This window comes from Babylonia areolata, chromosome 33, assembly GCF_041734735.1.
Source record: "Babylonia areolata isolate BAREFJ2019XMU chromosome 33, ASM4173473v1, whole genome shotgun sequence".
NCBI lineage: Eukaryota > Metazoa > Mollusca > Gastropoda > Neogastropoda > Buccinidae > Babylonia > Babylonia areolata.
This window is the reverse complement of record NC_134908.1, coordinates 13,157,370-13,170,511: the sequence shown is the minus strand read 5'-3', so window position 1 is coordinate 13,170,511 and position 13,142 is coordinate 13,157,370. Positions and strand designations below refer to the sequence as shown.

Sequence of the window (13,142 nt, the reverse complement as noted above, 5' to 3'; positions counted from 1 at the left end):
AAGAGCTTGTTGTCCATCTGGGTGTTCCACTTCTCTTGCCAAAGATCCTTAACGTAAGTATTGACCTTCCGCTTCATGTCTGTATAGGGTACCAAGGATCTGGACAATTCTTTCTTTACAGTGTTCCTGGCCAGCAGGCCCGCCCTTTCGTTACCACTAATGCCAACATGTCCGGGAACCCAGGCCAACACAACCTCGTATCCTTTCTTCGTTGCGAGAGTAAAAGTTTCATAAAATTCCAGCAGTTTGGGATGAGTGATATTCCTGCAGGCGATCGCCTCCAGGGCTGATAAGGAGTCGGAAAAGATCATGAATCTCTTCTGTTTGGAAGAGAGAACCATTTTTAACCCCAGGATCAGTGCGGTCAGTTCCGCGGTGTATACCGAGCTGTCAGACAGGATGTGTTCCGTTGAGGGCCGGTCAGGAAAGGCGGGACAGAACGCAGATGCGGCGACTCCGTCCTCTGACTTGGAACCGTCAGTGAAAATGCCTTGAAAGGTGGGGAATTTGTGGCACAGTTCCGAAAAGTAGGTTCTGTAGGCCAGAGAACTGGTGGTGTCCTTACGGTACGAGGCCAGATCGAATCGGACCTCAGGTGTTGTAAAGGTCCACGGGGGGCTGTCAGGGAACTTAGAGAAATCTGAGATGCCACCGACATCCAGATCGGCATTTTCCAAGTGCGGCTGAATGCGGAGTCCGAGAGGAGGTATGCAGTTTGGGTTGTCTGTAAATTTCTTATCGAAAGGGTTGTTGAATACAGCGTCGTAAGCAGGGTTTGTAGGTTCCGAAAACAATTTCAAATAATAGTTCAGGGTCAGCTTCAGTCTGCGGTTGGAAAGAGGCGGTTCCCCCGCCTCTGCGTACAGGCTGTGCACAGGGGTGGTGCGGAAAGCACCTAAGCTGAGACGGAGCCCTTGGTGGTGTACAGGGTCCAACAGTTTCAGGTAGGATGGTCTGGCCGAGCCGTATACGACACTTCCATAATCCAGTTTGGACCGGACCAGGGCTCTGTAGAGGTGCAAGAGAGTCCTCTTATCAGCACCCCAGTTCGTGTGTGCCACAACTCGGATGATGTTCAGGGCTTTTAGGCAAGATATTTTCAGCTGTTTAATGTGGCTGAGAAAATTCAGCTTCTGATCGAAGACGACCCCTAGAAATCTGGCTTCCTTGACCGCCGGGATGGTGGATGTTCCCAGACGGATTTCAGGGTCCTGATAGAATTGGCGAAAATTATGAAAGTGGATGCATTCAGTTTTGGAGGACGAAAATGTGAAGCCATTCTCCTCTGCCCAACACTGGATTTTGTTGACGCAGAGCTGAAGCCGTCGCTGGATGCTGGCGTACGTGCTGCCGGTTGCATATAAAGCAAAATCATCCACGAACAGCGAGCTGTCCGATCCTTTCTGAACGGATTGAACGATGTCATTAATTTTGATGCTGAACAGAGCCGGCGACAGGATGCTCCCCTGCGGGACACCCAGCTCCTGCTCGTGAATGTCGGACAGGGTGGTGCCGACTCTCACCTGGAATTGTCTGTCTTGTAAAAAATTGTGGATAAACTGAGGCAGGTGTCCTCGGAAGCCGAGCTTGTGCAAGTCGGAAAGAATACCAAATTTCCACGTGGTATCGTAAGCTTTCTCCAGGTCAAAAAATATGGCCACCACATGTTGTTTGTTGACGAAAGCATTTCTTATCGTGGTTTCCAGACGAACCAGATGGTCAACGGTAGAGCGATGCTTGCGGAAACCGCACTGTTCCTTCGCCAGAAGGCCGTCGGTCTCTAGTTTCCACATCAGTCTACCGTTGACCATCTTCTCCATCAGTTTGCAGACGCAGCTGGTCAGTGCTATTGGGCGGTAGTTGGAGGGGTTCGAGGGGTCTTTTCCCGGTTTCAGCAGCAGGATTATGAGGGCTTTCCGCCAGGAGGGTGGAAAGAAGCCTGTGACCCAGATGTGGTTATAAACTTTAAGCAGGGTGTCCAGACAGGTTTGGGGAAGGTGCTTTAGGAGTTTATAATGGACTTCGTCCATTCCTGGACAGGAATCCGTACAGGTCTGAAGGGCAGATTTAAGTTCGTTCATTGTGAAAGGAAGGTTGTAATTCTCTGTGTTGTCGGAAAAGAAGTTACATGGTGTTTTTTCTGACAGGTTTTTGGTTTTAAGAAAGCGAGCAGATTTGTTAGCAGATCTCGAGTTCTGTTCTATTGTGGAGGCAAGCAAATTGGCAACTGAAATGAAATGAAATTATGGTGCTTAGAGCCTCGCCGACCACTAAGGCCATCTCAAGGCTATCGCCGTGTCAATTACTACTACAAGGCTAAAAAAACAACCAATTAAAACGAGTCACCACTTCAAACTTTCCACTCCAAAGTTTAAAAAAAAAACTTCCATAGTTTAAAACCTTCAAATCTGGTTAAAAAGGTTCACTTCTTTTAAGAAGTCCATCAGCGCCCACGGAGGGACATCACGAAACAAAGTCTTCAAAGAAACCGCCGTGTAATGTCTGCGTCTAACGTCATGCAGATCCCAACAGTCAAGGAGCACGTGTTTCACGGTGAGAGGCTCGTCACAGGGAACGCATCGAGGGGCCTCCTCCCCCTTCAACAAGTAAGAATGAGTAAAAAAAGTGTGCCCCGTACGCAGTCTGCACAGCACAGATTCCTCCTTTCTGTTCTTCACCCCCGAAGGGAGGGTCTCCCCCAGGTCCGGACGGATCTGGAAGAGCTTGTTGTCTATCTGGGTGTTCCATTTCTCTTGCCAAAGATCTTTAACGTAAGTATTGACCTTCCGCTTCATGTCTGTATAGGGTACCAAGGATCTGGACAATTCTTTCTTTACAGCGTTCCTGGCCAGCAGGTCCGCCCTTTCGTTACCACGAATGCCAACATGTCCGGGAACCCAGGCCAACACAACCTCGTATCCTTTCTTCGTTGCGAGAGTAAGAGTTTCATAAAATTCCAGCAGTTTGGGATGAGTGATATTCCTGCAGGCGATCGCCTCCAGGGCTGATAAGGAGTCGGAAAAGATCATGAATCTCTTCTGTTTGGAAGAGAGAACCATTTTTAACCCCAGGACCAGTGCAGTCAGTTCCGCGGTGTATACCGAGCTGTCAGACAGGATGTGTTCCGTTGAGGGCCAGTCAGGAAAGGCGGGACAGAACGCAGAAGCGGCGACTCCGTCCTCTGACTTGGAACCGTCAGTGAAGATGCCTTGAAAGGTGGGGAATTTGTGGCACAGTTCCGAAAAGTAGGTTCTGTAGGCCAGAGAACTGGTGGTGTCCTTACGGTACGAGGCCAGATCGAATCGGACCTCAGGTGTTGTAAAGGTCCACGGGGGGCTGTCAGGGAACTTAGAGAAATCTGAGATGCCACCGACATCCAGATCGGCATTTTCCAAGTGCGGCTGAATGCGGAGTCCGAGAGGAGGTATGCAGTTTGGGTTGTCTGTAAATTTCTTATCGAAAGGGTTGTTGAATACAGCATCGTAAGCAGGGTTTGTAGGTTCCGAAAACAATTTCAAATAATAGTTCAGGGTCAGCTTCAGTCTGCGGTTGGAAAGAGGCGGTTCCCCCGCCTCTGCATACAGGCTGTGCACAGGGGTGGTGCGGAAAGCACCCAAGCTGAGACGGAGCCCTTGGTGGTGTACAGGGTCCAACAGTTTCAGGTAGGACGGTCTGGCCGAGCCGTATACAACACTTCCATAATCCAGTTTGGACCGGACCAGGGCTCTGTAGAGGTGCAAGAGAGTCCTCTTATCAGCACCCCAGTTCGTGTGTGCCACAACTCGGATGATGTTCAGGGCTTTTAGGCAAGATATTTTCAGCTGTTTAATGTGGCTGAGAAAATTCAGCTTCTGATCGAAGACGACCCCTAGAAATCTGGCTTCCTTGACCGCCGGGATGGTGGATGTTCCCAGACGGATTTCAGGGTCCTGATAGAATTGGCGAAAATTATGAAAGTGGATGCATTCAGTTTTGGAGGACGAAAATGTGAAGCCATTCTCCTCTGCCCAACACTGGATTTTGTTGACGCAGAGCTGAAGCCGTCGCTGGATGCTGGCGTACGTGCTGCCGGTTGCATATAAAGCAAAATCATCCACGAACAGCGAGCTGTCCGATCCTTTCTGAACGGATTGAACGATGTCATTAATTTTGATGCTGAACAGAGCAGGCGACAGGATGCTCCCCTGCGGGACACCCAGCTCCTGCTCGTGAATGTCGGACAGGGTGGTGCCGACTCTCACCTGGAACTGTCTGTCTTGTAAAAAATTGTGGATAAACTGAGGCAGGTGTCCTCGGAAGCCGAGCTTGTGCAAGTCGGAAAGAATACCAAATTTCCACGTGGTATCGTAAGCTTTCTCCAGGTCAAAAAATATGGCCACCACATGTTGTTTGTTGACGAAAGCATTTCTTATCGTGGTTTCCAGACGAACCAGATGGTCAACGGTAGAGCGATGCTTGCGGAAACCGCACTGTTCCTTCGCCAGAAGGCCGTCGGTCTCTAGTTTCCACATCAGTCTACCGCTGACCATCTTCTCCATCAGTTTGCAGACGCAGCTGGTCAGTGCAATTGGGCGGTAGTTGGAGGGGTTCGAGGGGTCTTTTCCCGGTTTCGGCAGCGGGATTATGAGGGCTTTCCGCCAGGAGGGTGGAAAGAAGCCTGTGACCCAGATGTGGTTATAAACTTTAAGCAGGGTGTCCAGACAGGTTTGGGGAAGGTGCTTTAGGAGTTTATAATGGACTTCGTCCATTCCTGGACAGGAATCCGTACAGGTCTGAAGGGCAGATTTAAGTTCGTTCATTGTGAAAGGAAGGTTGTAATTCTCTGTGTTGTCAGAAAAGAAGTTACATGGTGTTTTTTCTAACAGGTTTTTGGTTTTAAGAAAGCGAGCAGATTTGTTAGCAGATCTCGAGTTCTGTTCTATTGTGGAGGCAAGCAAATTGGCAACTGCTTTCTTCTCTGTGACCAGAGCGTCTGAAAGCTTAAGATGGTGGAAGGTCGGGCATGCGTTTTTGCCCTTAATTCTTTTTAAAACCCTCCACACTTTCTTCTTGGGTGTGTTGGAGGTTAAGGAAGAGCAGAAATCTCTCCAAGACTTCCTCTGGCTCTTTTTAAAAACATACCTGGCTTTCGCCCTCAGCTGTTGATGGGTTCGAACGCTATCGGACTCCGGTCTCCGAAAGACGCGTCGCTGCGCTCTCTTCCGAGACTTGCGGGCCTCCCGACATTCCGCGTTGAACCAGGGCGTTCTAGGGACCTGAGGGTTGGAGGTAGACGATGGGACTGCTGCTTTGGCGCAATCTAAAACGATCCGAGTCAGAGCGTCAGCAGGGTCCTTGCTTTTCAATACTGTTTCTTCCTGCAGCTCCGCTCTTATCTTGGTGGTAAAAAAACTCCAGTCTGCTTTGTCGTAGTACAGGCGGTCAGGCAGAGAGTCACCTTCTCCATCTGTGGGGCGGAGGACGACAGGAAAGTGGTCACTCCCGTGCAGATCGTCGTGCACTTTCCACTCGTAGTCCAGGACCAACGATGGATCGCAGACCGACAGATCTAAACACGAGAGCTTTCCAGAGGACAGATGCAGGTAAGTGGGAGACTTGTCGTTAAGACAGCACAAGTCCATGTCAGAGAGAAGGTTTTCTAAGAGAAGACCTCGGGCTGATGTCATCTCACTTCCCCAGAGCGGGGAGTGTCCGTTGAAGTCGCCCAACAGTAAAAACGGACGTGGGAGCTGGTCGACCAGGTTCATGAGGTCCTGCCTCAGAACACGGACGGAAGGGGGAAGGTAGAGAGAGCAGACAGTGATGGTTTTCTCGAGCGTGACTCTGACTGCCACCGCCTGTAAAGGGGTGCTTAAAAGAACTGTACTGTATAAAAGGGACTTTCGAATAAAAAGAGCGACACCTCCCGTCAACCCCTCTTGCTTCGGTTGAGCGGGTTTAAAAACGGAGTTAAAACCAGAGAGAGATAAAACCTTGCCATCTCTTTGCAGAGTCTCCTGCAGTGCCAGCACTGAAGGTTTCAAAGCACGACAAAGCAGCTGGAGTTCCTGGAAGTTGGCATAGAATCCCCGGATATTCCAGTGGATCACTGCCATTAAAAAGGTTTTTTTAAAAAAAAAAAAAATAAAAATAAAGCAGCAGCCTATTCCATCGCTACCCCCTGCTCCTCCACTTGCGGTGGCTCAAGGTCCGCCAGGATGGAATATTTGTTCTTTGACATAAATTTTTCGGGTTCCGACCGGGTCGAATATCCACCACCTCGGCCCCTCCCGATCCCGCCGTGGCCGCAGCCCTCCCCTCCTTGAGTTTTGGAGGTGCGGGGGGCTTCCGGCCACTTCCGCCAGCCCGAGGGCCAGGCAGACGAGAGGCGGGGCGAGGGGGGCCGGGGGGTGGGGTGGGGCGGGAGGCGGACAACGTGCCTCCGCCCGAGGCTTTTCTCTCCCGCCCAGCAGCCCCTGAGGACTGCCGCGCAGGATGGGAAGGGGTGGACACAGCGCCTCCACCCAAGGCCGACGGTTCCGACGAGGCGGTTAAGTCGTCCGTCTGCGTTCCTGTGGACGTCGTCTGGACTGCGACGTCCACCGTCCCGGATCTGACGACAGAGGCATACGACGTCCTAGGCGACGCGGCCTCCACCTGTTTCCTTGCCTCAAAGAAGGAAATTTTCTGTTCTGTCTTGACTTTCTGAATTTGTTTTTCTTTCTTCCAGGCGGGGCAGTCCTTCGATGAGGACGGGTGGCCACCTCCGCAGTTCGCACACAGGGCTGCACTGACGCAATCGCCCTGGTGCGCCGCCTTCGAACAGGTGCCACACGCCTCTTCCTCCTTACATCTGTCTCTCACGTGTCCGAATTTCTGACACTTAAAGCATCTCAGAGGGGACGGTACGTACAGGCTGACATTAACTAGCAGGTATCCGACCCGAATGTCCTTGGGGACATCCGGGCAGCAGAAGGTGAGGAAGAAAGTGTTGGTCGGGACTCTGTCCGACCCCTTCCTCACCGTCACCCTGTACACGTCGGTCACTCCCTGAGAGGACAGCTCACTCTTGATTTCAGCCTCAGACACACCTTTCAACTCCGGGCATCTGATGACCCCCTTTGAGCAGTTGAGACCTTTGTGAGGGGAAACCTTCACCGCCCTATCCACGAAAGTGGTCGCCTTGAGAAGGAGCTGTGTCTGCCTTTTGGACTCCGTCTGAACTAAAAACGCTCCGCTCCTCAGCCTCTTGATGGACTTCAGCGATCCTGCCAGACACTGAAAGCCCTTCTGGATAGCGAAGGGGCTGAGAGCGGACAACGGCTTGTCGTCATCAGCGCCCTCCATCACCAGCCATGATGGCCAAAATCCAGAGCTCTCAACGACCTCCGAATCAGAGTCTGAGTCGTCCGTTCCCTGTCTTCGTCTTTTACCCGAGTTAGGGGTGTGTGATTTTTTGGAAGTCATGTTGAAAAAAATGTGAATTCATCCCTCCCTTACCCACCCACCATGGGGTCCAACTTAGGGGCCAGGGTCAAGGGAACACCAGCTTGACCCCTTCCAGGTTTCGGGAGGGATATACGACCAACAGTCCAGCTCCAACGTGTTCCCCCCCGATCATGCCCAGCTCCCGGGGACAGAGAACCAAGCACTACGGGGGTTACCTTCGTCAGCCACTAAACTGCCAGTCTTGACCCAGCCCCACGAAGGGGTAGCCGATTGACACACACGGGCCAATGTGTGCCGCCTGTCTTAGGAGAGGTCCGAGCCAAAGGGATGTGTTGAGAGCAGCGTGCTCTCTCAATCCCCAGGATCTCATTCCCCTCCATCACAGGTCGCGCCGCACGGCAAACACGGCGGGCCTAAAGAAGGCCGCAGAGAAAAAAAGAATGTGGAAAAGAAGGCTTGATGGGGAGCTGAGGACAGAAAAGAGGCAGTAAAAAGAAGAATAGAGAACAGGGAAAGGGACAGTGGGTCACGTTTAGTTTGGGCCTCACTCACTCGGCATGGGAAGCCCTATCAGGGGCATCAGTACAAAACCACCACTTATTCAGCCCTGACAGCTACGATGGCTATGTAGGCTGTCAATTAAGACCTGGGATCAGAGCACCGAACCCCAAGAAGCACTGATGCCCCCGCCGACATAGCTCGCTCGATCACTGGCCACTAAGCCTCCCGACCACGACAAGGTAGTGACCCTCCCGGGAGTGGGTCAGGAGAACACCAGCCTGACCCCCTCCAGGTTTCGGGAGGGGTTTCGCAGTAAAAACAGCACTTGTCAGCAAGCTAGCTGGAATCCCAAAGGGAGTCAACGATAGGCTTATGACCATGAAACTCCCACTGGCATCTGGCCAGAAGCACCTCACCACTGTCAGTGCCTACACCCCAACCATGACCAACCCAGATGAAGTGAAGCCGAAGTTCTACGAGGACCTTCACTCTGTCATTGCTGCTATCCCTAAAGCAGATAAGCTCATCATTCTTGGGGACTTCAATGCTAGAGTTGGCTCTGACTACATCTCCTGGGATGGAGTGATTGGAAAGCACGGTATGGGCCACTGCAACCCAAATGGATTGCTTTTGCTTCAGACCTGTGCAGAGCACGAACTGCTGATAACCAACACAGTTTTCTGCCTCCCTACCCGTAACAGGACGTCATGGATGCACCCTCGCTCAAAGCATTGGCATCTCATCGATTATGTCATCGTCAGGAAAAGGGATAGGCAAGATGTACGTGTAACAAAGACCATGTGCGGCGCCGAGTGTTGGACAGACCATCGCCTCGTAGTCCCGAAGCTGAATATTCGAATCCAGCCCAAGAGACGCCCCCAAGGCCAGAAGGCTCCAAAACGGCTCAACATCGCTAAGCTGAAAAACATCACCATCAAACAGTCCTTTGTGGAGCTGCTGGAAGATCGTCTGGAATCCGCCACTCTGGACAACCAGAATGTGGAGTCTGACTGGAGGACCCTGCGTGAGCTGATCTATAGTACAGCTTCAGAGACCCTGGGACCCATGACCAGAAAGCACAAAGACTGGTTTGATGAAAACTGTGATGAAATCAAGCAGCTTCTGGATGAGAAACGCCGTCTGCATCAAGCCTACCTGAGCAACCCAAAGTCCACATCAAGAAAGGATGCGTACAATGCCATCCGCAGGACTGTTTGCAAAAGTTACGTCAGATGCAGGATAAGTGGCTGAGTGACAAAGCTGATGAGATCCAGGGATATGCTGACAGGCACGATATGAAGAGGTTCTATGATGCCTTAAAAGAAGTCTACGGACCCACATTCTCAGGATCATACCCCCCTCCTCAGTGCAGATGGGAATACCTTGATCACCGAGAAGGAGAAAATTCTCGAACGCTGGGCTGAGCACTTCAACAGTGTCTTAAATCGCCCTTCCTACATAAATGATGAAGCCATAGACCGTCTCCCACAAGTCCCCATCAACGAAGCACTGGACGATCCGCCAACACCTCTTGAGACCCAGAAAGCAATCCGTCTGCTGTCCAGTGGCAAAGCACCTGGCTTAGACTCCATACCAGCAGAGGTCTACAAGGATGGAGGCACTGTGCTGACTGAGAAGCTTCATCAGCTGTACTCACTCATGTGGAAAGAAGAGACGATCCCCCAGGATTTCAAAGATGCATCTATCATTCACTTGTACAAGCGAAAGGGGAACCGGCAAGCCTGTGATAACCATTGGGGCATTTCCTTGCTCTCCATCGCAGGCAAGATAATTGCCAGGATCCTACTAAACCGCCTCAAAGCACATCTTGACCAAGGTCATTTGCCTGAGAGCCAATGTGGATTCCGGAAAGAGCTCGGAACCACTGACATGGTGTTTGCTGCTGCAAGGCAGCTGCAAGAGAAATGGCAGGAGCAAAATGCTGATCTGTTCTCCACCTATGTCGACCTCACTAAGGCCTTCGACACCGTGAGTAGAGAGGGACTGTGGAAGATCATGGCCAAGTACGGATGCCCTCGGAAATTTATTTCCTTGGTCAGCCAATTCCATGAAGGCATGCAGGCTCAAGTCCAGGACAATGGTGAAACATCTGCTCCTTTTCCTGTCACAAATGGTGTCAAGCAAGGCTGCGTCCTGGCTCCAACGCTGTTCAGCCTCATGTTCTCTGCAATGCTTACTGATGCCTTCAGAGATGGCGATGTTGGAATCGGCCTAAAGTATCGAACAGATGGCAAGTTGTTTAACCTCAGAGGCTTCAAGCAAAAACGAAGGTCATGACAGACATCATCAGAGACTTTTTGTTTGTGCCCTCAACGCAGGATCTGAAGCTGACATGCAACTCGGCGTCGACAAGTTTGCCACTGCCAGCAGGAACTTCAGCCTTACCATCAGCACGAGGAAAACTGAAGTTCTCCATCAGCCAGCCCCAGGGAAACCCTACGTTGAGCCCAACATCACAGTCAACCGTCAGAGACTCAGTGCGGTGGAGCGGTTCACATACCTTGGCAGCACACTGTCACGAAATGTGACAATCGATGATGAAGTGAACGTCAGGATTGCAAGAGCAAGCGCAACTTTTGGTAGACTCAATGCAAATGTCTGGAACAGAAGAGGCATTAGTCTTGAGACCAAGCTAAAGGTCTACAGAGCAGTAGTTCTCCCCACACTACTGTACGCCTGTGAAACTTGGACAGTGTACCAACGACATGCCAAGAAGCTGAACCACTTCCACACAACATGCCTCAGGAAGCTACTGAACATCAAGTGGCAAGACAGGACCCCAGACACAGAGGTGCTCGCAAAAGCCACCCTTCCCAGCATCTTCACCATCCTGATGCAGTCCCAGCTTCGCTGGGCTGGACACGTGGTGCGCATGCCAGACCATCGGCTGCCCAAAAGGCTCTTCTATGGCGAGCTGCAACAAGGGAAGAGATCACACGGAGGTCAGAAGAAGCGCTTCAGAGATACTCTGAAAGTCTCTCTGAAAGCGTCTGATATCAACCCTGACTCCTGGGAGGAATCTGCAGTGGACCGTGACAAATGGCGCGCTGCTGTGCACAAAGGCACCAAGTTGTGCGAGGCCAACAATACTGCTACAGCTGTTCAGAAGAGGCAGGCCAGAAAGTCACGGGCAAACAAGCTCCCTGACAATGGTATGCCTGTCTTTGTCTGCCCCAACTGTCAGCGAACATTTCGTGCGCAGATTGGACTATTCAGCCATCTGCGCATTCACAAATAGATTCATGAGAATCCTCCCCCCCACCCCACCACCACACTCCCCCCATCCCCCAGCTGGATGAGAACGATGGTCATCATCGATCTCGATGGACACACCACATAGAGTAGAAAGGTGTCTTCTACCTGATGAATGTTCATTTAAATAGTATTTTTATATTCCAGACACATCAAACTAACTGTTAAGAATCTGTTTATATGAATTGAACCAAACTCCAATGAAGGAAAAATTGGAACATATACAGGACATCAGTGACGTCTCTTAGGCAACATGGCAATACTTTTTGGAGGACGTCAGCTGACATCTTATATGCACTCCACTGGTTAAAAGAGAAGAAGAAAAATATAGGACATGTGTGGGAGATCTATCGCAGAACATTTCATCACTGCCCAAGATAATATGACTCTGTACTTAAGCCTAATTTTCTTTCCAGGCTTCCTTCCCAACACTGTGGCATTAAGATTGACAGCAATTTATAGATTTTTTTTTTTTTTAACTGTAATGTTTTCAGTCCTGGTGTGGTCAGCTGAGCTGTAAGCAACAACATGCATGTGCACACGCACACACACACAAGCAACACACACAACATGTACATTCACTCACACACACATGTAAACGCTCACACAACCAAACTTGCAAGCAAACACAACCACACTCTTACATCCAACACACTCTCCAGACACCAGTTATCAAAGACAAGCAAAAAACAACAGCCCACTCTCTCACCTCTGCAGTGGTGTGCAGGGTGACTGGAGCTCGTCGTGTGCCCAGGAAAGATGGCATCTCAGTGGGGAAGTGTGAGTTCTGCTCTGTTTTCCCTGTGCTCAGGTTATGTACTGTGTAGGACAGCTTGGAGCCTGACTGGATCACAGTGTGGATATCTGTTCCCGAAATGAAATATCTTCAGTATTAACAGAATCCGTTCTCTTCTTTTCAAAAGAGCTTTTAAAAAACCCAACAGCACTGACCTCAAAATCTCTTCCACTGTTGAAACACATTCAAGTTATAATCCCAAACTGGCACAAAATGCCTTATTTCCAAACAATCCATTACCAATCCAAATATGGTGTTGACAAAGTATTTCCAGAGAAAATGACAGTTAGCCACAGACATACACACATACATGCATACTGATAATTCATACAAAGACATCATGGACAACTGAAACACAGGATTATTACATACTCACATTGTGTGTTACTAATAATCATAATAATAAAACAATGGACATTTATATAGCACAATTTTCCAGCGATCTGCACAAAGTTCTTTGCATTTCATTCCCTCTTCACCCACTCACTAACTTCCACACACACACACTTGCAAATTTTGAACTGTTTCATTCTTGCATTTCTCCCCCATTTTCCTTTTTGATTCACTTGTGTAAACAATGTAGTATGTAATAACTGGTGTTCAGTTGTCTGTGTGTTTGTTCGTCATTATCACTTCGAATACTGTAACCAATCCATCACACTATATTTTTCAAAAAAATGTTCCAAAGCTTTACAATATCAAATACATCAAAATACAGAACACATTTTTACAAGGCCTGAAAAGAGAAAGATCTCTGACCCTGTATCTCATTACAAAAGGGGTTCTTAATGCCTGGTATCAGGAGTACAAAGGTGATGAGTTGGAACGTATACTTCAAGGAGGTCTGAGAGGTAGCGAGGGCCAGATATTGAGAGGGCAGAAAACTGGGCAGAAAGCTTGTATTCAATTCTTTTTGAAACGGGTAGCAAGTGAAGAGAGTGGAAGAGAGGAGTAACATGTTCTGAACTCAGGAGTTTCCAGTTTGTCAAATGAGCCAAAAACAAAACTGTCATTAACATGTGAGCCAAAAATCAAACGGACATCAACCCACTGCTATGTTAAAACTCCAGCATTGCTTTCCCATCAAATGAAAGCAGAAAAAGTAGCTTTAATGAAAATGTACAAAGAGAAATGATAAATGTTG

General features: G+C 49.6%; 1 protein-coding gene across 1 annotated transcript in view; it reads right to left on the bottom strand.

Annotated features, from left to right (window-relative positions):
• The window catches only part of LOC143276878 (E3 ubiquitin-protein ligase UBR5-like), a 222,428-nt gene that overhangs the window by 137,346 nt on the left and 71,940 nt on the right, over nt 1–13,142 (bottom strand). The window contains exon 18 of the mRNA XM_076581534.1: nt 11,912–12,066. Coding sequence (XP_076437649.1) covers nt 11,912–12,066 — 155 coding nt within the window. The remainder of the gene's footprint in view (nt 1–11,911; nt 12,067–13,142) is intronic.